Source organism: Piliocolobus tephrosceles, chromosome 3, assembly GCF_002776525.5.
Source record: "Piliocolobus tephrosceles isolate RC106 chromosome 3, ASM277652v3, whole genome shotgun sequence".
NCBI lineage: Eukaryota > Metazoa > Chordata > Mammalia > Primates > Cercopithecidae > Piliocolobus > Piliocolobus tephrosceles.
The window spans coordinates 35,483,890-35,509,516 of NC_045436.1; the positions used below are offsets into that span (position 1 = coordinate 35,483,890).

Consider the following 25,627-nt stretch of genomic DNA (forward strand, 5'->3'; position numbering starts at 1 on the left):
TCCTTTGTAGGGACATGGATGCAGCTGGAAACCATCATTCTTAGCAAACTATCACAAGAAGAGAAAACCATACATCGCATGTTCTCACTCATAGGTGGGAACTGAACAATGAGTTCACTTGGACTCGGGAAGGGGAACATCACACACTGGGGCCTATCATGGGGAGGGGGGAGGGGGGAGGGATTGCACTGGGGAGTTATACCTGATATAAATGATGAATTGATGGGTGCTGACAAGTTGATGGGTGCAGCACACCAACATGGCACAAGTATACATATGTAACAAACCTGCACGTTATGCACATGTACCCTAGAACTTAAAGTATAATAAAAAAATTAAAAAATAAAAAAATAAAATAAATAAACAAATAAATAAAAAAAGAGTTCCAAGCATCCATGAATCTTTATGAAGACTAAATACTTGTAAAGTCGGAGTAAATCATGCCTAGAAAATGTCACATGTATATATATATATATGTGTGTGTGTATGGGGAAAGTTTATTGAAGTGGGCTTACTATTATGTTTTCTGTTGGAATGTGCAGGCCTCAGATTTTTTCAAGTTATTTACTTTAGTTGGCATTGTGTTTTATATCACTTTAAAAGACATTTGGTGCTTTGTCATGTTTGATACAAACATAGGACATGGGAAAAAAGAGACAACATTGTCCTTACCCACAGATAATTTGATTATCTTCCTTGAAAACCCAAGAGATGCTATAGGCAACCCTTTGGAATTAATAAAATAGCCAATTTTCTGGGAACAATGTCAACATATGAAACTCACTGGTATTTTTAAAACTTAGTAGTTTCCAAAGATCTCATTCACTATGGTGAATTCACAAAGAAAATGAAAGGGTGTAGGGGCATATCTACTGTGAAGCTAATGAAGCTTAGTTTTGGGGTATTTTACTTGCATAGCCTCCCCAGGGAGAGGGGAAAGTGGAAAATTTATTTTTCTTAAGGAGGGCCTCTCAAACTATACAAATCTCAAAACAATACAAATAGGATCCCTCTCTATTAGGGGCATAGAAAAAATTCCAGTATAACTTGTACAAAACTTTCATACAGAAAAGTAAAAAATATTAATGAAGGACATAAAAGAATGAAATGAAAAGCTGTATCATGTCCTTGCTTGGGAAGACTCAATATCCTAAAGATGACAATTCTTAACAAAAATATAATTATTGATTCAGTGTGATTTCAATCAAAATTTCAATGAGGCTTTGATAGACTTTGACAAGCTGACTCTAAAAGTCATGTGGAAGAGCAAAAGACAAGGAATAACTAAGACAATGTCCAAAGAACAAGTGGGAAGCTGGCCCTACCCAGTCTTAATTTATAAAATTTCATAATTAAGACACTTTTGTATTGATTCACTCATTAATAAATGGACCAGTTGAAAAGAGTAGGAGTGATACTTTACACATATGGAAACCTGACATATGAGGCGGTAGAAAATAAATGGGAAAAAGATGGACTATCAATACGTGACACTGATGTGCGTGGTCACCTACAAGGAAAAAGATCTCTACTCTCAGCATATCAAAGATGAGTCTTATTAAATGTTGAAATCTTTAACTCTTACAAAAGAAAATATGAGAGTGTTTATACATATGGCATTGGGAATAGAGAAGATGGTTTAAATAAGAAGAAAAGCAGAAGTTCACAAAGAAGTAGATACATAAAACTACATGAAAATTGAAAACACTACAAAATATGCCATTGTTTACAATTTGATTAGTCAAGTCATAAATTGGGAAAAGATAATTACAGCCCAGTAACCAATACAAAATTAGTATTCAGCATTTATTAAGAACTCCTGCAAACCAATAAGAAAAAGACAAATAAATAATAAAACTGGACAAAGAATATTAACAGACAACTCAAAGAAAAGAAGCCTGAATATTTAAAAAGATTTTTAAAGCATGCCCAGACTCCTTGATATGACGGCTTTGAAGAACAATGAAGCAATATCTGATAAGATTGGAGATGTGCTTATGCTATACCCTTGCAGTTCTAGTTCTGTTACTCTAGAGGAACTTTATATGTGCAGAGTGAGATTGTAACAGGATGTTCATTGAAGCATTGTTTCAGTTGTTTGCGTAATATGGTATATTCACAGACTACTCTACAGCAATGAAAATAAATACAGTAGAGTTTCATACATGGCAGTGTGGATAAATATTAAATCCAAAGTTAAGCAAGGAAGGCAAAAATTTTACAGAAGATAAAAAGAATTTGACGCAAACAGCAGCTTTGAATTTGTTATTGCCTTTCATTGGTAAAGTTACATTTGCAGTTCTTCTCAATACCTCCGTGGTCAGGCAGCCAAATTCTTCTCTCGTGTTTCTATGCCCATATAAACCATCCACATTTATTTACCTATAAATGTCTTCCCAAGTTTTCAGGACACTTGAATGGTGGATTATACAGATGTAGTGAGCCTGCAGCAGATCCACATTTGGAGACAGCCCTTTCCTCTGTTCCTGCTGTCCCCTCCAGAGACTCTCTCCCCATCCTCCCCGTCTTTTTTTGTCTTCCCTTTTGTTACTTCTCAAATTTCTCTTTTTATTGTCTTAGCTTATTTTAATCTGGTCCTTGGGAGGAAGAAAAACTGGCTTTGCAGTCTTGCATTCAAGAATCTTCCTCTGGCTATGAGGTCAGTTAGGTCAATAAGATCTTTATATCTTTTTTTTCTGTTTTATTTTGGGGTGGAGAAGACAACATAGTGTGCCTGTGAAAGACAATGATGGTGAAGAGGGAAGATACACACACACATGGCTATAATCCTGCTATAATACCAGTATTTAAAAGCAAGCAAAGCCATGGTGTATGTTATTTATGGATGTATGGACTGGAAAGATAAACCTCAACTTTAGTTATAAAAGTGACTTCCTAAAGAGGAGGGGAATGAGATTTGGAGCTGTATACAGATCCACTCCTTTTCCATTTCTTGGAAAAATTTGAAGAAATATTGAAAATTAATCAACCTAAGAAGTGATACTTTGATGTTCATGTATTTGTGAATGTTTGAAATATTCTTTTTTAAAAATTAGCTTTGAAAATGATACTTGAGGCACATCAATACAAACATATGAAGATATACATTACATTATTCCTATCTTTATTTTTTATCTGATAGTAAAATAGAAGTGACTATAAAATATATGGTAAAATAATGAGATGAAAATCCGTATAAGGATAATAAAGGTATGTATCATATTCATGAATGCATTCTATAGTATTTCTTTGAGAATAAAAATCAATGGGTTAAAGCATAGAAATCACAACTAATAAATGTTACATAATTGCCTGCTTCCATGCTATGAATTTCTTGAAGACAGGGCTTCTTTTTTATTTGCCCTTATATCCCTAATAACTGGTAAAGTATTTGGTCCATAGTAATGAATCAGCAACTGTTGAACTAAAGAATGGAGGGGAGCTTCTAATCAGGATTTTTCTGAGGTTTGAAATGTTTGAAATATTCAGATTTTAAATCTGTTGTTTAACTCAAAACCCTGTGATACCAATTTGAATTATAAGCATCAATATGAATGTGTAGATGTGTGCCTGTGTGTTCTCTGTCCACTGAAAAGGCCTAGAAATGATGACAAACCCAGAAACAATGAGCACCCCTAATGTCCCAAATATGTTCTCCCAAAACCATTTTCCGCAAAAAGGAACCAGGAGTCCTTGGAGAAATGGTGATGTCAGGTCACAGTCAGGAAATCTACAAGATGAGTCTGCACCATTTTGTCATACCAGTTACAAGGAGGCTACTAAACACTGTTAGGATCATGGAAACAGATCCAGGAACCAACTTTAAGCAGATTCCAATGTTCAGCGGTGGGACAATATGAGCATCAATAAGGATAATAATGGCAATATATTGAAACACCACTAATATGTTTAAATCATGCTTAATGATTTCCAAAACAAAAGCAAGACAAAATGTTACTTATCATAATTGGAACATTGGTGGATGTTAGTGAGCCAACTCAGTATTTCAAAAACTGTTAAATAAAAGTTTAAGTCATCAAGCATTTATCCTGTGTTTCTTATAATGAACTCTTTCTCTGAAAGTTTCTATTTATTGAAATATTCCAGCTCATATATGAAAAAGGGATGATAAAGCAGAATGCAGTATGTATTGAGTATCCTTTGTCTAAAATGCTTGGGACCAGAGGTGTTTCAGGTTTTGGATTTTTTTTCGGTGGGTTTTTTTTTTATTGGAATATTTGCATGTATATAATGAGATATCTTGGGGATGAGACCCAAGTCTAAACATGAAATTCATTTTTTACAGACATCTATATGCATAGCCTGAAGGTAATTTCATTCAACACTTTTTATAACTTTGTGCATGAAACAAAGTTTTGACTGTGTTTTGACTGCAACCCATCTGATGAATCAGGTGTAGAGTTTTCCACTTGTAGCGAGCGTTACGTCAGTACTCAAAAAGTTTTGAATTTTGGATCTCATATTTTTGGATTTGGGATGTCAACTTGTATTATACTTCACAATACTTAAAGAATAATTAATGGATCTAGGCTGTGCATCAGTTGGGGACCAACATCAAAAACAATGAGCTATTGTTCCACGCTCGTAGTCCCAGCTGTTTGGGAGGCCAAGGTGTGAGGATCACTTGCGACCATGAACTCCAGGCTGCAGTGAGCTATCATGGCACAATTGTGCTCTAGCCTGGGTGACAGAGAGAGACCTCATCGTTGTTTTGTTTTTATTTTTATTTATTTATTTTTAAGGAAGCTAGATCTATGCCTTTGAAGGGAAAAAACACTATTTGTGAAGTAGTCTTGCAAAAAAAAAAAAAAAATCAAACCTGACTTGAATCTTGTCAGTTCCCTAGATCTACCTCCCAATTTAAGGAAAACACAGAGAATAGAAGAATATATTATGCTACATATTGGAGATGCAACAGCAAATCTAGATCATGGAAAATGTCAGGATACAAGGTCCAGTTTATTCAACAAATGAATTGCAAGAACAGTTAAAGAGATGGGTGGCAGGAATCCATAGATTAAAGAAATATGCAATATATGGACTTTATTTTGAACTTAATGTGAACAAACAAGAAAAATAAGGAGTATTTATGGGATGATTGAAAATTTGAAAACTTACCAGATATTTGGTGATGTTAGTGAATCATTATTAATTTTTAAGGTATAATATGGTACTGTGATTGTGTTAAAAGTATTTCTTATTTTTTAGAGATGCATTTTGAAATACATACAGAAGAAATAATATGATTTCTGCAACTTACTTCAAAAAAATGGGAGAAGAGAAGTAAATACATGGGGAGTATATGAAATAAGATTGGCCATGAGTTGATCATTGTTGAAGCTAGGTGATGGACTCATGAAAGTTTATTATACCATTTTATTCACTTTTTTATATGCTTGACATTTTCCATAATAAAACTTTTTAAAAACTGATGTTTCTTGTCTATTTTTAGTGTCATTTTTGTGTTCCTACTCTCATAGAATTTAAAGCAAATAAATCTTTCAAATGATCAATATATTGGATTAATTGATTCTCTGTTTTCTGCATTGTCAATTAACATTCATTTCTTAATTTTCTTATGTGTGTATAGAAGATAATTCTGAGCACTTTAAGATTGATGCCAACAGTGGTGAAATAAGAACAACCACAGTACTTTCATATGATTATAGACCTTCTTACAGAATGACTGTCATTGCCACTGACCAGGGAGTGCCTCCTCTTCAAGGACAGGCAGTTCTTAATATTCAGGTAATGTCGTCACTATAAAATATGGAAGGACATCTATGTATTTCATTTGACTTTTATTACAAGTTTATAGAGTGAAGATACATGTAATATGTATGTATGTGAATATGTATGTGACATGAATACTGTTTTAAGATGGCATTGCACATAGCATTCTTAGCTTTTTGCTATCACTAGAGAAATGATTTAGACCCAAATTATTTTGCAAATTAGCTTTGTACAGTTCTTGACAAGATAATCATCACTTGGCATTTATGTTGCTTTGTTTATAATGGACAGAAGGTATCTTTTCTTGTACTTATTCCTAATATCAAGAACCTGGTAAATTTGCAGGAGAAACTTGTGTATAAACAAATGGCCATATAATAAATGACATAGTTTTTTGTAATTTTTTTAAATTTGGAAAAGTAACTTCAGATTTCGCATTTTAAGGCTTTACTTTAATCATAACGGGCAAACAAGTTGTGGGAAGTCTCCATAGTAGGAAAAAAATTACACCAACCACTCAAAAAGAAGATGACTGTACATATAGTTAGTTTCTTTGTGCATGCATGTGATAATCAGAAATATTAATACAGGTATATACGTAACCAAGGATATATATCCACAAGAACTCTGTTTCCAAATTATATTCTTTACTGCTTAAGGATATGTGGGTTAAGAGAAAAATGTACATGGTCATACTTCTAGTTTCTTGTTTTAGACAAACAAAGACATATGATACTTAAAGGTACACAGATGTTGTCATCATGGCTAAATTGATCTGTAGTATTTAAAATAATTTGGAGAACTAGCTATCTGCATTCCCATTGAAGAATCCACAAGGCTACAGTTCAGTTTAACTATAGCATGGCTTTACCAAACTGTCATTTCACACAATACAGCAAACTGGGAAATAGAAAATTCTGTAGCTCTTATCTCCTAAATATTAGCAGTTTTTGATCTTCTGAGACATACTGGAATTACATAATATAAAACCGACATTTTTCTCACTCATTAACATATGATCACATACATGGAAGGAAATTGCTTTCAAAATAATATTATTACATGTGTTGACCAAACTGTTTTAAAAATACCCCAAATTAATATCTCTTTTATTCGTATTTCAGGTGATCCCACTATCCAAAGGGAGAGCAATCATGTCTCAGAATATTAGACATTTAGTTATACCAGAAAATTTGAAGCCTGCAAAAATAATGAGCTTGATAAAGTCACCTGATCACCTTCAACAACATCATAATGGAAAGTTCTATTTTAGTATTGTTGCAGATGATAAGAATGGACACTTTGAAATAGACAGCTCAACCGGAGACTTGTTTCTTTCTAAGGAACTTGATTATGAGACGACATCTCATTATCTTTTCAGAGTGATTACTACAGACCATAGCAAAAACCTTGCCCTGAGTAGCACAGTCTTCCTTAGTATTGATGTGGAAGATCAGAATGACCATTCCCCATCTTTCCAGGAAGAGTTCATTGTGATCAGCATAGAGGAGAATGTTCCCATAGGAACCCTGGTGTATGTCTTCAATGCCAAAGATGGTGATGGCAGTTTTTTGAACAGTAGAATACAATACTACATTGAATCCCACAACCCTGGCATGAATCCATTTCTCATCCACCCCTCATTTGGCACACTAGTCACTGTGTCCCCTCTTGACAGAGAGAGCATTCCAACTGTCATCCTGACAGTAACAGCGTCTGATCAGGCTGTGAATGTGACAGACCGGCGTCTGAGATCACTGACAGCACAAATAGTGATTTTGGATGTAAATGACCATAACCCCACTTTTATGTCTTTCCCCATTGCCCATGTCAAAGAGGATGTCACAGTGGGCTCCTTGGTGCACCATATAATTGCTCATGATCCAGATGAAGGAAGGAATGGAAAAGTAACATACAGCATCGTCTCAGGAAATGAAAATATGGCGTTTATGCTAGATGAGTCATCAGGTACAGTGCCTGTATGTCACTTTTAAAAATATTTTATTTTATTGTGGTAAGAAAACATGAGACCCACCCTCCTGACAAAGTTTTAAGTGTACAATACGTTGTTGTTGACTATGGGTTGAATGTTGCACAGCATATATCTAGAGATTATTCACCTTGCTTAACTGAAACTTGAGTATCTCCCATTTTCCCTTCCATCCAAACTCTGACAACCAGCACTCTTTGATTCCATGAATTAGACTATTTTAGATACTTCATGTAAATTTAATAATAGAGTTTTGTCTTTTTGTGACCGGCTTATTTTACCTAGCAAAGATTTATCCATACTGTCAAGTCTTGCAGAATGTCTTTCTTTTTTAAGGCTGAATTGTCTTCAATTGTATGCACATACCACATTTTCTTTATCCATTCATCTTCTGATTAACATTTTTAGGTTGTTTCCACATCTTAGCTATTGTGGATGATGCTGCAGTAAACATGGGCATGCTACTCTCTCTTCAAGATCCTGATTTCAATTCTTTTGTATAAATATCCAAAAGTGGAGTTGCTGGGCCATATGGTAGTACTATTTTTATTTTTGGAGGAACATCCATGCTATTTTCCTTAGTGGCTGTAACATTTTGAATTCCCACCAACAGCATACAAGGGTTCCAAATTCTCTACTCCCTCCCCAATACTTGTTGTCTTTTTTTTTTTCAATAATAGCCATCCTAACAGGTATGAGTGATATCTCATTGTGGTTTTGACTTGCATTTCTCAAATAATTCGTGACATTGAGCATTTTTTCACATACCTATTAGCTGTTGTATGTCTTTTTTGGAGCTGTTTCTATTCAAGTCAAATATTTGTTCATTTTAAAATTAGGTTATTTGGTTTTTTTATGTTTAGTTGTAGGAGTTTTTAAATATATATTCTGGATATTAACCACTCATCAGATAGTTGGTTTACAAATACTTTCTTCCATTCTGTAGGCTGCCTTTTTCTTTGCTGTGCAGAAGCTTCTTAATTGTATGTAGTCCCCCTTGTTTATTTTTGATTTGTGGTCTATGTTTTTGTTGTCTGCCCATGAAATAATTGCCAACACTCAAGTCACAAAGCTTTCCCCTCTGTGTTTCCTTCTAGGACCTTTATAGTTTCAGGTATTACATTGAAGTCTTTAATCCATTTTATTTTGTACTATTTTTGTATGGTGTAAAATAAAGATACAACTTCATTCTTTTGCATGTGGATATCCAGTTTCCCCACACCATTTGTTGAAGAGATTAGCCTTTTTCTAATGTGTATTATTGGAAACTTCGTTCAAGATCAATTGACTATATACAGGTGGATTTATTTCTGTGCTCTCTACACTGTTCCATTGGCCTAAATGTTTGTCCTATACCAATACCATACTGTTTTGATTATGGCAGCTTTGTAATATATCAAAGCCAGGAAGTGTGATGCCTTCAGCTTTGTTCTTCCTCAAGATTATTTTGACTATTTGGGATTCTTTGAGATTCCATTTGAATTGTCATATTATTTTTTTCTATCTCTGCAACAATTGCCACTGAGATTTTGGTAGAGATTGCATTGAATTTGTAGATCAGTTTGGGTAGTATGAACATTTTAATAATATTAGATCTTTCACTCCATGAACATACATGTCTTTCCATTTGTATCTTCTTTAATTTCTTTCATCATTGTTTTGTGGTTTTCAATATACAAGATACTCACCTCATTAGTTAGCTTTATCCCTGAGTGTTTTATTTTACTCCTTTTTGTGCTGTTGTCAATGGAATTGTTTTTCTTTTTATTTCTTCTTCTTTTTTTTTTAATTATTATTATACTTTAAGTTCTAGGGTACATGTGCATAACGTACAGGTTTGTTACATATGTATACTTGTGCCATGTTGGTGTGCTACACCCATCAACTCATCAGCACCCATCAACTCGTCATTTACATCAGGTATAATTCCCAATGCAATCCTTCCCCTCTCCCCCCTCCCCATAATAGGCCCCAGTGTGTAATGTTCCCCTTCCTGAGTCCAAGTGATCTCATTGTTCAGTTCCCACCTATAAGTGAGAACATGTGGTGTTTGGTTTTCTGTTCTTGTGATAGTTTGCTGAGAATGATGGTTTCCAGCTGCATCCATGTCCCTCCAAAGGACACAAACTCATCCTTTTTTATGGCTGCATAGTATTCCATGGTGTATATGTGCCACATTTTCTTAATCCAGTCTGTCGCTGATGGACATTGGGTTGATTCCAAGACTTTCCTATTGTGAATAGTGCCGCAGTGAACATATGTGTGCATGTGTCTTTATAGCAGCATGATTTATAATCCTTTAGGTATATACCCAGTAATGGGATGGCTGGGTCATATGGTACTTCTAGTTCTAGATCCTTGAGGAATCGCCATACTGTTTTCCATAATGTTTGAACTAGTTTACAATCCCACCAACAGTGTAAAAGTGTTCCTATTTCTCCACACCCTCTCCAGCACCTGTTGTTTTCTGACTTTTTAATGAATGCCATTCTAACTGGTGTGAGATGGTATCTCATTGTGGTTTTGATTTGCATTTCTCTGATGGCAAGTGATGATGAGCATTTTTTCATGTGTCTGTTGGCTGTATGCATGTCTTCTTTTAAGAAATGTCTGTTCATATCCTTTGCCCACTTTTTGATGGGGTTGTTTGTTTTTTTCTTGTAAATTTGTTTGAGTTCTTTGTAGGTTCTGGATATTAGCCCTTTGTCAGATGAGTAGATTGCAAAAATTTTCTCCCATTCTGTAGGTTGCCTGTTCACTCTGATGGTAGATTATTTTGCTGTGCAGAAGCTCTTTAGTTTAATTAGATCCCATCTGTCAATTTTGGCTTTTGTTGCTGTTGCTTTTGTTGTTTTAGACATGAAGTTCTTGCCCATGCCTATGTCCTGAATGGTATTGCCTAGGTTTTCTTCTAGGGTTTTTATGGTATTAGGTCTAACATTTAAGTCTCTAATCCATCTTGAATTAATCTTCATATAAGGAGTAAGGAAAGGATCCAGTTTCAGCTTTCTGCTTATGGCTAGCCAATTTTCCCAGCCCCATTTATTAAATAGGGAATCCTTTCCCCATTTCTTGTTTTTGTCAGGTTTGTCAAAGATCAGATGGCTGTAGATGTGTGGTATTATTTCTGAGAACTCTGTTATGTTCCATTGGTCTATATCTCTGTTTTGGTACCAGTACCATGCTGTTTTGGTTACTGTAGCCTTGTAGTATAGTTTGAAGTCAGGTAGCATGATGCCTCTGGCTTTGTTCTTTTGACTTAGGATTATCTTGGCAATGTGGGCTCTTTTTGGGTTCCATATGAACTTTAAAGCAGTTTTTTCCAATTCTGTGAAGAAATTCATTGGTAGCTTGATGGGGATGGCATTGAATCTATAAATTACCTTGGGCAGTATGGCCATTGTCACGATATTGATTCTTCCTATCCATAAGCATGGCATGTTCTTCCATTTGTTTGTGTTCTCCTTTATTTCACTGAGCAGTGGTTTGTAGTTCTCCTTGAAGAGGTCCTTTACATCTCTTGTAAGTTGGATTCCTAGGTATTTTATTCTCGTCAAAGCAATTGTGAATGGAAGTTCATTCCTGATTTGGCTCTCTATTTGTCTGTGACTGGTGTATAAGAATGCTTGTCATTTTTGCACATTAATTTTGATTCCTGAGACTTTGCTGAAGTTGCTTATCAGCTTAAGGAGATTTTTGGCTGAGATGATGGGGTTTTCTAAATATACAATCATGCCATCTGCAAACAGGGACAATTTGATTTCTTCTTTTCCTGACTGAATACCCTTTATTTCTTTCTCTTGCCTGATTTCCCTAGCTAGAACTTCCAACACTGTGTTGAATAGGAGTGGTGAGAGAGGGCATCCTTGTCTTATGCCAGTTTTCAGAGGGAATGCTTCCAGTTTCTGCCCATTCAGTATGATATCGGCTGTGGGTTTGTCATAAATAGCTCTTATTATTTTGAGATACGTTCCATCAATACCGAATTTATTGAGAGTTTTAGCATGAAGGGCTGTTGAATTTTGTCAAAGGCCTTTTCTGCATCTATTGAGATAATCATGTGGTTTTTGTCTTTGGTTCTGTTTATATGCTGGATTACGTTTATTGATTTGCATATGTTGAACCAGCCTTGCATCCCAGGGATGAAGCCCATTTGATCATGATGGATAAGCTTTTTGATGTGCTGCTGGATTCGGCTTGCCAGTATTTTATTGAACTTTTTTGCATCGATGTTCATCAGGGATATTCGTCTAAAATTCTCTTTTTTTTGTTGTGTCTCTGCCAGGCTTTGGTATCAGGATGATGTTGGCCCCGTAAAATGAGTTAGGGAGGATTCCCTCTTTTTCTATTGATTGGAATAGTTTCAGAAGGAATGGTACCCACTCCTCTTTGTACCTCTGATAAAATTCAACTGTGAATCCGTCTGGTCCTGGACTTTTTTTGGTTGGTAGGCTATTAATTATTGCCTCAATTTCAGAGCCTGCTATTGGTCTATTCAGGGATGCAGCTTCTTCCTGGTTTAGTCTTGGGAAAGTGTAAGTGTCCAGGAAATTATCCATTTCTTCTAGATTTTCTAGTTTATTTGCGTAGAGGTGTTTATAGTATTCTCTGATGGTTGTTTGTCTGTCTGTGGGGTCGGTGGTGATATCCCCTTTATCATTTTTTATTGCGTCTATTTGATTCTTCTCTCTTTTCTTCTTTATTAGTCTTGCTAGTGGTCTGTCAATTTTGTTGATCTTTTCAAGAAACCAACTCCTGGATTCATTGATTTTTTGGAGGGTTTTTTGTGTCTCTATCTCCTTCAGTTCTCTGATCTTACTTATTTCTTGCCTTCTGCTAGCTTTTGAATGTGTTTGTTCTTGCTTCTCTAGTTCTTTTAAGTGTTATGTTAGAGTGTCAATTTTAGATCTTTCCAGCTTTCTCTTGTGGGCATTTAGTGCTGTAAATTTCCCTCTACACACTATTTTAAATGTGTCCCAGAGATTCTGGTATGTTGTGTCTTTGTTCTCATTGGTTTCAAAGAACATCTTTATTTCTGCCTTCATTTCGTTATGTACCCAGTAGTCATTCAGGAGCAAGTTGTTCAGTTTCCATTTAGTTGAGCGGTTTTGATTGAGTTTCTTAGTCCTGAGTTCTAATTTGATTGCACTGTGGTCTGAGAGACAGTTTGTTATAATTTCTATTCTTGTATTTTGCTGAGGAGTGCTTTACTTCCAATTATGTGGTCAATTTTGGAATAGGTGTGATGGGTGCTGAGAAGAATGTATATTCTGTTGATTTGGGGTGGAGAGTTCTATAGATGTCTATTAGGTCTGCTTGGTGCAGAGATGAGTTCAATTCCTGGATATTCATGTTAACTTTCTGTCTCGTTGATCTGTCTAACGTTGACAGTAGGGTGTTGAAGTCTCCCATTATTATTGTATGGGAGTCTAAGTCTCTTTGTAAGTCTCTAAGGACTTGCTTTATGAATCTGGGTGCTCCTGTATTGGGTGCATATATAGTTAGCTCTTCCTGTTGAATTGATCCCTTTACCATTATGTAATGGCCTTCTTTGTCTCTTTTGATCTTTGATGGTTTAAAATCTGTTTTATCAGAGACTAGTATTGCAACCCCTGCTTTTTTTTATTCTCCATTTGCTTGGTAGATCTTCCTCCATCCCTTTATTTTGAGCCTATATATGTCTCTGCATGTGAGATGGGTCTCCCGAATACAGCAAACTGATGGGTCTTGACTCTTTATCCAGTTTGTCAGTCTGTGTCTTAGTCCATTTACATTTAAGGTTAATATTGTTATGTGTGAACTTGATCCTGTCATTATTATATTAACTGGTTATTTTGCTCATTAGTTGATGCAGTTTCTTCCTAACATCAATGGTCTTTACATTTTGCCATGTTTTTGCAATGACTGGTACCCGTTGTTCCTTTCCATGTTTAGCACTTCCTTCAGGGTCTCTTGTAAGGCAGGCCTGGTGGTGACAAAATCTCTAAGCATTTGCTTATCTGTAAAGGATTTTATTTCTCCTTCACTTATGAAACTTATTTTGGCTGGATATGAAATTCTAGGTTGAAAATTCTTTTCTTTAAGAATGTTGAATATTGGCCCCAACTCTCTTCTGGCTTGTAGAGTTTCTGCCGAGAGATCCACTGTTAGTCTGATGGGCTTCCCTTTGTGGGTAACCTGACCTTTCTCTCTGTCTGCCCTTACCATTTTTTCCTTCATTTCAACTTTGGTGAATCTGACAATTATGTGTCTTGGAATTGCTCTTCTGGAGGAGTATCTTTGTGGCGTTCTCTGTAATTCCTGAATTTGAATGTTGGCCTGCCTTACTAGGTTGGGGAAGTTCTCCTGGATGATATCCTGAAGAGTGTTTTCCAACTTGGTTCCATTTTCCCCCTCACTCTCAGGCACCCCAATCAGACGTAGATTTGGTCTTTGCACATAATCCCATACTTCTTGAAGGCTTTGTTAATTTCTTTTTCCTCTGTTTTCTTTAGACTTCTCTTCTCACTTCATTTCATTCATTTGATCCTCAATCGCTGATACTCTTTCTTCCAGTTGAGTGAGTCAGTTACTGAAGCTTGTTCATTTGTCACGTATTTCTCGTGTTATGATTCTTATTTCTGTCAGTTCATTTATGGCCTTCTCTGCATTGATTATTCTAGTTATCAATTCTTCCACTCTTTTTTCAAGATTTTTAGTTTCTTTGCACTGGGTACATAATTCCTCCTTTAGCTCTGAGAAGTTTGATGGACTGAAGCCTTCTTCTCTCAACTCATCAAAGTCATTCTCTGTCCAGCCTTGATCCATTGCTGGCGAAGAGCTGCATTCCTTTGGAGGGGGAGATGTGCTGTTATTTTTTGAATTTCCAGCTCTTCTGCTGGGCTTTTTCCCTATCTTTGTGGTTTTATCTGCCTTTGGTCTTTGATGATGGTGACGTACTGATGGGGTTTTGGTGTGGGTGTCCTTCCTGTTTGTTAGTTTTCCTTCTAACAGTCAGGATCCTCAGCTGTAGGTCTGCTGGGGATTGCTTGAGGTTCACTCCAGACCCTGTTTGCCTGGGTATCAGCACTGGAGGCTGCAGAAGATAGAATATTGCTGAACAGAGAGTGTACCTGTCTGATTCTTGCTTTGGAAGCTTCGTCTCAGGGCTGTACCCTGCTGTGTGAGGTGTGGGGTGTCTGTCTGCCCCTAGTGGGGGATATCTCCCAGTTAGGCTACTCAGGGGTCAAGGACCCACTTGAGCAGGCAGTCTGTCTGTTCTCAGATCTCAGCCTCCATGTTGGGAGATCCACTGCTCTCTTCAAAGCTGTCAGACAGGGTCGTTTGAGTCTGCAGAGGTTTCTGCTGCTTTTTTGTTTTGTTTTGTTTTGTTTTTTCTTTAGCTGTGCCCTGTCCCCAGAGGTGGAGTCTACAGAGACAGGCAGGCCTCCTTGAACTGCTGTGCGCTCCACCCAGTTTGAGCTTCCTAGTGGCTTTGTTTACCTACTTAAGCCTCAGCAATGGCGGGCGCCTCTCCCCCAGCCTAGCTGCTGCCTTGCAGTTAGGTCGCAGACTGCTGTGCTAGCAATGAGGGAGGCCCCACGGGCATGGGACCCTCCTGGCCACGTGTGGGATATAATCTCCTGTTGTGCCGTTTGCTAAGACCCTTGGTAAACCGCAATATTGGGGTGGAAGTTACCCGATTTTCCAGGTGTTGTGTGTCTCAGTTCCCCTGACTAGGAAAAGGGATTCCCAGCTGACCAGCACCAATTGTCCGGCACTCCCTAGTGAGATGAACCCGGTACTTTAGTTGAAAATGCAGAAATCACCCCTCTTCTGTGTCACTCGCACTGAGAGCTGGAGACTGGAGCTGTTCCTATTTGGCCATCTTGCTCCGCACCTCTGGAATTGTTTTTCTAATTTCCTTTTCAGATAGTTCCTTGTTAGTGTGTAGAAATGCAACTGATTTTTGAATGTTGATTTTTGTATCCTGCCTTTTCTGAATTTATTTGTTCTAACAGTTTTTTGATGGAGTCTTTAGGGTTTTCTATATGTAAGATCATGTAATCTACAAACAGGGATAATTTTACTTCTTTTCTGATTTGGATGCCTCTCATTTCTTTTTCTGCCACTTTCAATTAAACCCTGTCATCGCTTGCTTGTATTTACCTTTTTCATTTTCTTCTCTTAAAATGATGGTTCTTAAGAAGCATATGCTTTAAACATTTTTGACTTCTTCTGTTGTTTAACTTAGATATATATATATATATATTATATATATATATAAATACATTATACATATATATAAAATAGACACAGAGTTTTTATTTGACGAACCAACTTTAATGGTCCTGTTTGTTAATATTAACTATGCTCTGTAGCTAACAGACACGATGGGCTGAATATACAACAGAAAACTTCTTTGCCTCCTTTGTGAGTCCTTGCAGGGTAGGATATAGTATCAATAGTGAATCAGGTAGCAGTATGACAAATCAACAGCATTGTTCAAAGACTTTGGTATGGAAATTTATCTTTGAGATTATAAAAATATGTATTTGTAAATATTGGAAATAATATATATTTTTAATGGCTGAATTCATTTGGACATTAAGACCCCTGCTTTTTACATCAATTGTAACATTTCTTTTTTTGAAGAAGCATTTATTCACTGTCAGTTACTCTGCAGAAATGTCACTCACTCTCAACTTATCTTGTCTTGCTGTCACCTTGTTGCTAGATAACATCTACTATACGTTTTTTATGTAGTTTGATGGAAGAGTAAATGTACAAATTTTCAGTCTTGTGACTTTCAAAATGAACTTCCTTCTACCTGATTTTCAGGGGATAGTGAAAAATTAATAAACTCTCATCTTATTCACTAAAAAATAAAGTTATTTCTACATGAACCTTGGAAAAAAATCTCAGATATATACCATTTGACCCAACTGTTAGTTAAAAGCATTATTTGGAATGGAATTAAATGTGGAGGATTTGGAAGTCATGATTATAGTCTGGCTATATTCCGTTGGAAAATTTCATCAAAATATTTATTAAATCCTGTACATATGGTTTCATTCTGAGGCATGCATGGACACCACCTAAATGCCCAACCGACAGAGAAATAGTCCAGACACAGGCTGCTGATATCTGTTAGAGCTGAGGCTCTCCAAGGACCTGTTTCAGTAATACTTGGAATGTGTTCCAAGATGGCTAAGGAAGGTATATTTCAGATTGTTAAAAAGGATGGATAAAATTAGACTTGTGTTTTGGTAATATAGGTATCATGAATCTCTTGAGTAGTTGCAGTGACTGTTTCAATGGAGATGTTTTTCGAAGACATAAAAGGATAATTGCCAAATGCATTCATATGAGATGGGATTGTTTTCTCTCACAAAGCTCATATTTCTTGCAAGAAGACAGTGAGTTTTTTTTTTTGTTGTTTTTTTTTTTTTGGTGGCTATGGCTGAGAAATATAAAGTGATGAGTAATTATTGAAAAATTATTTTGTAAAATAGAATTCAGTAAACCTCTTTCATTATTTCATGAAAAATTCTTATAAAATGGGAGAAGCAAACAGCAATCCTAAAAGAAAAATGTGATAATTGGAATCATATAGCGGCTATCTGTGTGCCAGTCTTTATTACATCTGACTTATATGGGTTACATGCTTAAATGGCAGTGGGATAGAGACATGTTTTACTTGTGAAGTGTATTGTCTGAGTTATAACATCTTTGCTTTTTTTTTTTTTTTTTTTTTTTTAATTGAGATGGAGTCTTGCTCTGCCACCCGGGCTGGAGTGCAGTGGCGCGATCTCAGCTCTCTACAGCTTCCGCCTCCTGGGTTCCAGTGATTCTCCTACCTCAGCCTCCCAAAAACTGAGATTACAGGCGCCCATCACCATGCCTGGCTAACTTTTTGTGTTTTTAGTAGAGACGGGGTTTCACCATGTAGGCCAGGCTGGTCTTGAATGCCTAATCTCAAGTGATCCCCCTGCGTTGGCCTCCCAAAGTGCTGGGATTACAGGTGTGAGCCACCACACCCAGCCTGAGCCACTACACCCAGCTTGCTCTTTATTGTTAAAACAATGCAGTTAACTGAGAATAAATATTAACAGATCATAACTCTTTAACAAAAAATCAACTGTCTTAAAGAATATAGCCATACTCACATTTTTGTAACTTGGTTGCTTTTGTACATGGTGTATTATGTGACACGAAGATATATATTGTTACTATCCTAGATATTTTTTAAAAAGGAGGTAGATGTAGGCTAGATAATTTTAATGTAGTCCTCTCAGTAGATAATTGCATAACATACATTATTCTTGAATTGTTTTGTTTGATATAATTTAAATTGAGATAACTTTTCTGGCTAAAAATGTTTGCTTTTAATTGTAGATAGTATATACATTTAAAGATGGTTTAATGCAGTTCATATTTTAGCAGTTAAGACTTCTGAATTTTTATTAGGTAGACAAGTTAGATATAAGTGGAGTAAGCATGACTTCTCTAAAGAATATTCATTACATGTTGCTTTTCTTCCGTTTTCAAAACAGGCTTACTAACTACAACCTGTCCTTTGGATTATGAAATGAAAACTCAGCACATTCTGATTGTTCTGGCACTGGATGATGGCACACCAGCACTTTCTTCATCCCAGACTTTGACAATTACTGTTCTTGATGTAAATGATGAAGCTCCAGTGTTTAAGCAGCACCTGTATGAAGCTTCAGTGAAAGAAAACCAAAATCCAGGGGAGTTTGTCACCAGGGTTGAAGCTCTGGACAGAGATTCAGGTAATTTAAAAATACAGAAATTGGGCACTTAATTCTTTAAAAAGTTGAAGATTATAGTTGACATAATTTATAATAGTTATGGCTCAGAAAAAATGAACAGTTGCTAGTTATCTCAAATTTCTAATACTTCTTTCATTTGCATCCACACAGAAACTCATACACCTGTAAAGATACAGATATATCACATAAGATTTGCTTGTATTAACTTTATTATTATTTATATTAGGGTGATACCCACATAATTAACATACATTTTTTTGATTTGATCTTAATAATCGAAGTACGGACAAAGCATCACACTTCTTTCGGAGTATAATAGTTAGATACATTGAGAAGAGGAAGATAAATGGTTCTTTATTTCCCCTGGATATAGCATAGTGAAAGAGGCATGGTGCTGGTGTCAGACCACCTGGATTTGAATCCAAAACTACCATTTACTTATGCCATGTGACCTTGAACAAGTTACTAATCCTTTCTATTTCCCTACTTATCTGTGATATGGAGATAATAACAGTGCCTAAATTATAGTTCTGTTATGAGTATGAATGAATTATTACATGTAAAGAGCTTAGACCAGTGTCTGACACAATAAATGGTCAATATGTTAACTTTGTTACTATTTTTACTATTTTCAACCACTGTGTCCAGACAAATGACTTTGGAGTAAACAGTTACTATGACTAGGAATTTATAAATTTCTTAGACTTGCTTTGCAGCATCACTGTGGCTGTTTTGGCAACTGAGGTTCAGCAACTTTAATCATATTCTGTTTTTATCTTAAACAAAATATTTACAAAAATTACGGTGCTGTGTTTCTTATTCACAGCACATGCTGAGTTCTTCCATCAGAACTAATATGAATAGTTTATATTCCCATTCACATGTGAAACACTGAACTAATATGAATATTATATGAATATAAACTATTCGTGTTAGTTCAGTTTAATAATTCAGTCTTTTAAAATTTACATTTGTATATAGCAAATGGCATTATATATCAATGTACTATTTTGTTATTTTTTGCAAGTTTTGTAATAGATGTTTTCATGGAAATAGTATTAACAATAGCATTTCCTTGTACGTTGTTAATTTAAGGGGCAAAAAGATACATTTACTTGAAATTTTAAAGTAAATTATAAAATATCTGAATACTTTGCCCTCTTGGAAAACATTATCTTTTAACGAAAGGCATTTTACATGAATTTGTATGTGATGTTACGAACACTCTTTTCAAGGGCTAACCCAGTTTTCTGTCTTTGGCCAGAGTGGGGCAGTGTGATCAAAGAGTTTTTCTAAGAGTTGAGTCTGAAGTGTGATAAGGATTGTTTGCTCCAATCTGTGCTTAGAACTTAGCACATTTTTGACAGTATTCATTTTTAGGGTGTCAGAAACAATGAAGAATATACATAAGATTTGTGTTTCACAATAATTTCAGCTCAGTAAATTTCCCTTAGAGTGTTCTCTGTAGAAACAGCAATACAGGGGGGCACTGGGCAATACAAAAACTGCTTCCCAAAGCATATAGACATATACTGAACCTGTTGCTGATGTTGTGTAATTTTGCAAACAGTAAGGTATGTAAAATGCTTTCTCCCTTTGGCCTTGCTTTATTTTGTGAATTTTATTTTTTTGTAATGGATTCTACTAAAAAGGCTCCTCTTGCTTTAACACTTGAAGAGGGAGAAAATAATTTCTCTCAAAATTTGCATATATTAACCAAAGACAATTACCATAAATATATTCTTCTGATTTTTACTGTCAAGTTGCCCAGTGTTAATGTTACTTTCATTTAGAATGAATTGTCTGCAAACTGCTAATTATAATTGAATTGAAACTTTATTATTTTAGAGATTATGGTATGCCAACTGAGAATTTAGGTACAAAATTATTGTTTTTCTGAATTAATGGATGTTTGAAATACACATTAACATCTTCATGAGTCTCATGTAACCTTACATATTTTGGAGACAATTTTGATTTACTGGAAATCTCAGTGTTTTTAATGAGGCCAGATCTGTTAAGTAGGTGGTTATGTAAATACATGTGAATGTTTGTGTGTATGCACGTACTTTAGAATACATTTTCCCTCAATCTTTTTTTTCTTTTTTGATTATTGGGTTAAAACAATGAAACAGGATTATGCATGAGAATTAAATGATGTAGTCAAGATTTTAACATAACTGGCATTACACTGGAATTTATGAATGGTTTACTTTATAGTACGTATTTTTAAAAAAATACCACAGCGTTACTTAATACTAGAGAGCTTAACATGTGTTTTCTAGCATTCTACGATGCAGTTTTTAAAAATGTAAGTATACGGTGTTATTTGGCATTCAAAACCCACAGGGATTTGAGCACTGAATGTTTATGGTGTATGACTCACACTAGCTCTAGCAGAAGTTTCGTCTTGTATTAAAAGGAAAAAACAACTACCAGATTTTAACTAAGGTATTAAAACTGCTGCAGCATTTGGTGCCACCAACAAGAGCTCCATTGTTAGTGAAAAAAGATCTACCCCTGCAGTGCCCTTCCCCCACTCCCAAGGGGAAAGGGTGCCTCACTGGGAATAGGACTCACTTACATTCGCTCAAGGGTGTCTAACATAAAATAACTTAACAGTACATTGCCACACCAAAATATAGAATTCATTAGTGAGATGTTATTTTCTATCCCATAAGAATGTATTGTCTATCTGGGATCATCTTCAATAAACTACATCTGGTTTTCTGGAATCCCTGGTGCTGCACTGGATGTACAACTGCACTGCCTAAGTCTACACTTGGAGCAAGGGAGAAACACCATATTTCATCAAATCTCAGACACCATTAATTGTAAGATGCATCTAATTTTAGAATACTTCCACTGCACTGATGGCTTTATCTTCCTAGGAAGTTATAAGGTGCCATTCTGTACACCCTTTAGAGGTGACTTATTTGTGTGTGTTTCAAAAAATAAAGGATAAGGATGGTAAAATATCTGAATCTATGGCATTTTGTAATAACAATTTCTCATTTGAGTGGACAGTACTATCTGGCTATTCAGTTTATTTTAAATGTTTCTTTATGGAGTGATATTTTCTCTGTATCATATACTCAGGCAAAATATCCACCAACTTTCCTCCATACTTTATTTAAAGAGAACATATCCCAGATCCTTTATTTTTATTTTATTTTTATACAGACAGAATCTCACTCTGTTCCCCAGGCTGGAGGGCAGTGGCCCAGTCGTGGCTCACTGCAGCCTCAAACACCTGGCTTCAAGCCATCCTCCAGCTTCCACCTCCCAAAGTGTAGGGATTACAGTTGTGAGCCACCGCGCTGGGTCTCTCTGCACTTTATTAGTAGCTATTCATTGACGTGCCCCCTCATTCTTTCCCCAGTGGCATTTGCCCATCACTTTAGATTCATTCTAAGTAATCCAGGGGCGCATAAAGAGATCCATAGGATTCAAGCGCAAGTCGATCTTACTGGCTTTGCCCCATTCTAGTAACCTCGATTATACTAAAGTCCAAGAGAAGGATTTAGAGGTGGGCTAGATTATAGGGCATTTCAAAAGTTGAATTTCCCAATCCAAGGCTATGGAACATTTGCTAGAGAAAGTCACAACAGCATGCTAATTGAAGCCATCGCCTACTTAGGCTGCAGTATTTCTGCTAATCCCTTAGTGCTGTTATGTTTTCCTTGGCTCTCTCTAGATAAATTTTCTCTCTATATATAAAAAATTCTATTATAAATACATTTACACAAATATCAAAAATAAGTAGATGAAAAAGAATAGGGACTAGTTATAACCTCACTCACTCAGAAACAATCACTGTTAAAACTTTGGTATATATTCTTAATACATTTAATATATAGTATTATAATTGTGTAAATGTTTATTCATCTGCTTTTTCTCTAGGCTGTGAACTTCTCCTGGATTCAGGACCTTTTATCTATTAATACGCTTATTCCAGGTTGTTAGATTAGTGCAAGATATGACATAGGAACTCAATAAATATTTTTGACCTTATGGTCTGAGAAACTGAAGCATGTATGACATCACCTTCCTCAAGCTGCCCTCACTATTTAGAATATATTTATTGTTTACTCCTTTATTCCATCAACCAGGCATAATTCTACTTTTGCTTTGGAAATGCCTGATTGTGAGGGCATTGTACAGTTGAGGCATTACACAAAAAAGAATCTTGGCACAGTGGCTCATGCCTGTAATACTAGTGCTTTGGGAGGCCGAGGTGGGAGGATTGCTTAAAGCCAGGAGTTCAAGACCATTTTGGGCAACATAGCAAGACCTCGCCTTTACAAAAAAAAAAAAAAAAAAAAAATCTAAAAATTAGGTGGGTATGGTGGCACGTTCCTGTAGTCTCAGCTACCCAGGAAGCTGAAATAGGATGGCTTGAGCCCAGGAATTTGCTGCAATGAGCCACAATTGTGCCTCTGCACACTCCAACCTGGGTGGCAGAGTGAGATGCTGTCTTAAAAAAAGAAAAGAAAAGAAAAGAAAAGAAAAGAAAAGAAAAGAAAAGAAAAATGATCTTCCTAAAAATAACACACCCCTGGAAAGAATTCTTTATTAATTTCCCATAGTTTGAGGAAGAGAAAGATGAAGTTTTATCCCTTTTTGCTTAACAATCAGCTTTCCTGTCTGTCCTCAGCTCCTGTCACTCTCCCACCTTTTACTCTATGATAGAATTCTTGAAAACTTTCTCCTTTAAAGAACCAGATAGTAAATATCTTAGGCTTTGTGTGCCTTACAGTCTCTTTTGTGCAACTCTGACATTATAGCAAAACAGCAGCCATAGTTAATATTGTGCCTGTATTTCAGTAAAACTTTACAAAACAGGGAGCAGGTCAGATTTGACCACTGGACTGTAGTTTGCTGATCCGTAGTCTAATGCATGTGTCTAATTAAGACACCTAAGTTACTTGCTACTTTCTGCTCATCAGATCCAATTATCATGATTCATCATAATATCTCTACCAACTAGATGTTGTCAACAGTGGGAGAGTTTGCATAAAGATGGGTGAAAGCAAATGAGTTCTGATAGTTCTTATAAATTAGTATCAAATGTTGCTTCTCAAAAGGTGGTCCCTGGGACCAGTGGCACCATCATCCATCCTCAGTCTACAGAAAACAGCACCCATTCTGCTTTTCAAGGATGCTGGTGGCCTTCTAATACCTTTCCCAGTGTACTTATGAAGGGAGGGTCCTCTGATCTCTTGGGAAAGATAGTGGGGGTGTTTGGTGAGCATGTCATACATGATAAGTTCACTCTAACATTTTCATTTCCTTAAGCTTTGGATTATTTATAGTATTCAAAGGAAGACCAAATGTCTCAACCTCAGTGATTATAGGCTCCCATTGAATCCAACCAGTCAAAGAAACTCTCAAGAGACACAGCTCTATGGGCTTACACATTAAATTCTGACTCTCTAGCAAGCAATATCAATATTGTCTATTTATCTATCAATAAATCCAGCCTAAACCAATGTTATATCTTCCTAGGTCTCACATTCTTAGAATTGATTTCCACACATATTCCCCAGGTTTATGCCAATATAAGTTAGAAAAATATTACTATTCTTTGAAACTATAAGCTTTCTTTGACTGAGTCAGATTTGCACTTGGCTACCTGAGTTATGTTGAAATTCTGACTCTGGTTATGGGTATTTATACGAATAGGCATCTCCTTGCAAGGTATTTGTTATACCTGCCACTCAATTTGGGTCCAATCTTCAGGGAGATTAATTTTAGGCCTTCTATATAGGAGCTTTCCAACTTTCTAACTATGACTTGAGTTACAGGTTTAAAGCCTCAGCTTGTAGTTATCTTTCTATAATTTCCTAGTCCTTTGAAAAACAGTCTTCCACATCATAATCCTTTTTACTAGTATATGGTCAGTCAGCACCATTTGGTTCTCTAAGGAATTCGAGTCCTTTAATAGTCACTTTATCACAGTCAAACATGATTGATAATTTAATTAATCATGACAGCGCTCCAAGTATTGAATTCCTAGCATTCCATTTCCCATGGTTAAGGAACTCATCACTGTATTCAAAGCCTAAGACACAACCAAATTCGTCTCAGAGTCCCTGTTATCTGAGACCCAATTCTGGTGCCAAGTACTCTAACAGCCATGTTCAGTCATGAAGAATAGATACTACAAACAGATGTTGGATGAATGAGTAAGCAAGAAGGGAACACTGAGATAACCAAAAAGACAAAAACAAAACTCCAGAAGGCAGCTACCACCTCTAATACTGGAAAAGAAGAAGAGGTTTGGATTATCAGACCCTAGGAAGAAAATGAGAGAGGGGGCCTTGCAAAGGGGTAGCAAAACAGACTGAATAGCATTGCTGATGATGACAGTAAGTAACTAGGAAGAAGGAAATCCCATTTTCTATCCTTCTGACTTTCAGTCTCCTTCTAGTATCCTTTTGTGGCAAACCCTAGGAGAGAGGTAGTTGGCGATGGAGAATGTGGTTTGCAGATCCCCAGCCCCAGCATCACAGGGTAGAGTACAGAAGAACAGATTTGGATCTGAGACACTATGGTTTAATAAATAATACACCATGTGAAGAACTGAAAGGAGCAGGCAGAGGGAACAGCCACTACAGAGGCCTCAGCAGAAAGATGTTTAGAATGTTCAGAGAACAGAAAGGAAGCCAGTAGGATAAGAATATAGCAAGGGAGCAAGTCCATGAGAAGAGGTTGGAAAGATATGCAGAGCCCACATCATATGGGACTTTGCAGACTGTGGTAAGGTATTTGGATTTTATTCTGAAGTCATTCAAACGCTCTTTCTTCCCTCTTACCCATTAACTCCTATTCATCTTTAGGGTTTCTGGTTCTATCAAGGCAACTCAACTCAACCATCATGTCTATTCAGGGGGAATTGTCACTGCCAGCTTACTTATCTGTATCCAGTGCTATATTGTAAACACCGTGAGGATAGAAAATTTGTCTGTTTACTAGCAGTTATATTTTTAGCATATGGTATGGTACCTTGGCACCTAAGATCACTCTGTATATATGTTAGTTCAATTAGATAATTAATGATAAACTACATACCTGAGATAAGTCTTCTCTGATCCACTCCCTCAGT

General features: G+C 36.2%; 1 protein-coding gene across 1 annotated transcript in view; it reads left to right on the forward strand.

Moving 5' to 3' along the window:
- The window catches only part of DCHS2 (dachsous cadherin-related 2), a 261,718-nt gene that overhangs the window by 172,911 nt on the left and 63,180 nt on the right, over positions 1–25,627 (forward strand). Inside the window, exons 8-10 of the mRNA XM_023226330.3 lie at positions 5,612–5,769; positions 6,879–7,722; positions 18,280–18,519. Of these exons, the coding sequence (XP_023082098.2) occupies positions 5,612–5,769; positions 6,879–7,722; positions 18,280–18,519 (1,242 nt within the window). The remainder of the gene's footprint in view (positions 1–5,611; positions 5,770–6,878; positions 7,723–18,279; positions 18,520–25,627) is intronic.